This window comes from Poecilia reticulata, linkage group LG20 (assembly GCF_000633615.1).
Source record: "Poecilia reticulata strain Guanapo linkage group LG20, Guppy_female_1.0+MT, whole genome shotgun sequence".
Taxonomy (NCBI): domain Eukaryota; kingdom Metazoa; phylum Chordata; class Actinopteri; order Cyprinodontiformes; family Poeciliidae; genus Poecilia; species Poecilia reticulata.
The window spans coordinates 25,838,205-25,839,961 of NC_024350.1; the positions used below are offsets into that span (position 1 = coordinate 25,838,205).

Sequence of the window (1,757 nt, forward strand, 5' to 3'; positions counted from 1 at the left end):
GTATCATAGTGGATCATTGTGGATCATAGTGGATCATAGTGGATCATAGTAGATCATTTTGGATCATAGTGGATCATAGTGTATCATAGTGGATCTGAGTGGATCATAGATCCGAGTAGACCATAGTGGATCATAGTGTATCTAAGTGGATCATAGTAGATCATTTTGGATCTGAGTGGATCATAGTGTATCTAAGTGGATCATAGTGTATCTAAGTGGATCATAGTAGATCAGAGTGTATCTAAATGGATCCCAGTGGATCTGCGTGTTTCGGACTCACTCTCCTCCTCCTCCTCCAGGTCGCTGTCGCTGTCGGCGCGCGCCAGCCCGTGTTTCTGCAGATGCTTCTTGATGCTCATCCTCGTCCTCCTCATCCTCCCCTGACTCTTCAGCTTGGGCTGATCTCCAGAGTCCGTCACCGGGAAAACCTTGTTCTGGCCGCCGCCACCGGAGGGCGCCGCTGAGCTGGAGACTGCTGCCGCAGCCTGAGACCCGCAGGAGGAGAAGAATTTGAATCAGGAAACATTTGGTCTGATTTAAAATGCAGGGACGTAAACAGGACAACATTCAGGTAATATGACGTTATTAAAGATCAATAAACTCTGATTTCTAACACTGGAAATGTTTTTAAATGATCTATAATCGATGGATGATTTCTCCTGACCTGCTCCAGGTGCGACAGCGTCACGCTGCCGATGTCGGTGAGCCGATGCTCGCGGTCGTCCCAGCGGCCGTACGCCAGGTCGATGCCGCCCACGAACGCCACCGACTGGTCGATCACCACGATCTTCTCGTGATGCGCCCACAGGTAGACGGCGGAGGAGACGTGGTCGGGGTGCCGCATCACCTGGGGACAGACGCAGCGTCAGACAGGAAGCGGCGGCGCGGCGGTGACCTCGGCAGGAAGCGGCCGGACCTTGATGTTGGGGTGGAGGCGCAGCAGCGTCCGCTTGCTGTAGCCGGAGTTGATTCCCAGAGCCAGTTCCACCTCCTTGTAGAGCATCACGAAGATCCGGACGCCTTGTTGCTGCAACGTTCAGGTTCTCCGTTAAAACCGTGTCCAACTGGAGGCCCGGGGCCGCATGCGGCCCGCCACGGCCCCTCAGAGGGACGCGTCGGCACAACCTCCCAGATCAAACATTATTTTACCAAATCAAGTTGCATCAATCAGAAATTCCTTCAAAATCATCAAACTGAGATTCTGAGTGGAATGAACTCCTGGAGGAACCGACCGGTTTAAAACATGTTCTGGAGCAGCGTTTCCGGGTCCAGATGGACCGGAAGAGTTTGTCGCTCACCGCTTTGCGCTTCAGGATGCAGTCGAGACGCCATCGGTTTCCCTCGACGACCGGCCGCTTCAGGAAGATCTCTGGACTCAACCTGCAGCAGGAAGCAGGAGGCTGAATGCAGTTCTGCTCATCCTGATGCTACACGTCATTTTAATAATAATAATTATAATAAATGGAAAAATACAGAAGCAACAATGAATAAGATAAAAATGAAAGAAATATCTATTTAAAAAATCTAAACAAATCATTAGAATAAAAATATTTAACCAAAGCAGAAAATTAGACATAAAATAATAAATTAATACAACAAGATGAGGTGAATTCTGCAGCCTCAGCGTTTCTCTCCCTTAACGATAATCTGAACCTCTGAACTCGGACCCGACCGGCCAGAACCCTGAACCCGATCCGTCTGGAAACCGACTGAACTCACTGAACTCTACAGCAACGCAGCTCAGCAGGTGAGGAAGA

At 50.0% G+C, this 1,757-nt stretch overlaps 1 protein-coding gene across 1 annotated transcript in view; it reads right to left on the reverse strand.

Moving 5' to 3' along the window:
* pld1b (phospholipase D1b) overlaps positions 1 to 1,757 on the reverse strand; it is a 45,495-nt gene that overhangs the window by 13,518 nt on the left and 30,220 nt on the right. The window contains exons 12-15 of the mRNA XM_008396906.2: positions 1,299 to 1,379; positions 917 to 1,027; positions 665 to 847; positions 281 to 485 (exon numbers count right to left, since the gene is read on the reverse strand). Coding sequence (XP_008395128.1) covers positions 281 to 485; positions 665 to 847; positions 917 to 1,027; positions 1,299 to 1,379 — 580 coding nt within the window. The remainder of the gene's footprint in view (positions 1 to 280; positions 486 to 664; positions 848 to 916; positions 1,028 to 1,298; positions 1,380 to 1,757) is intronic.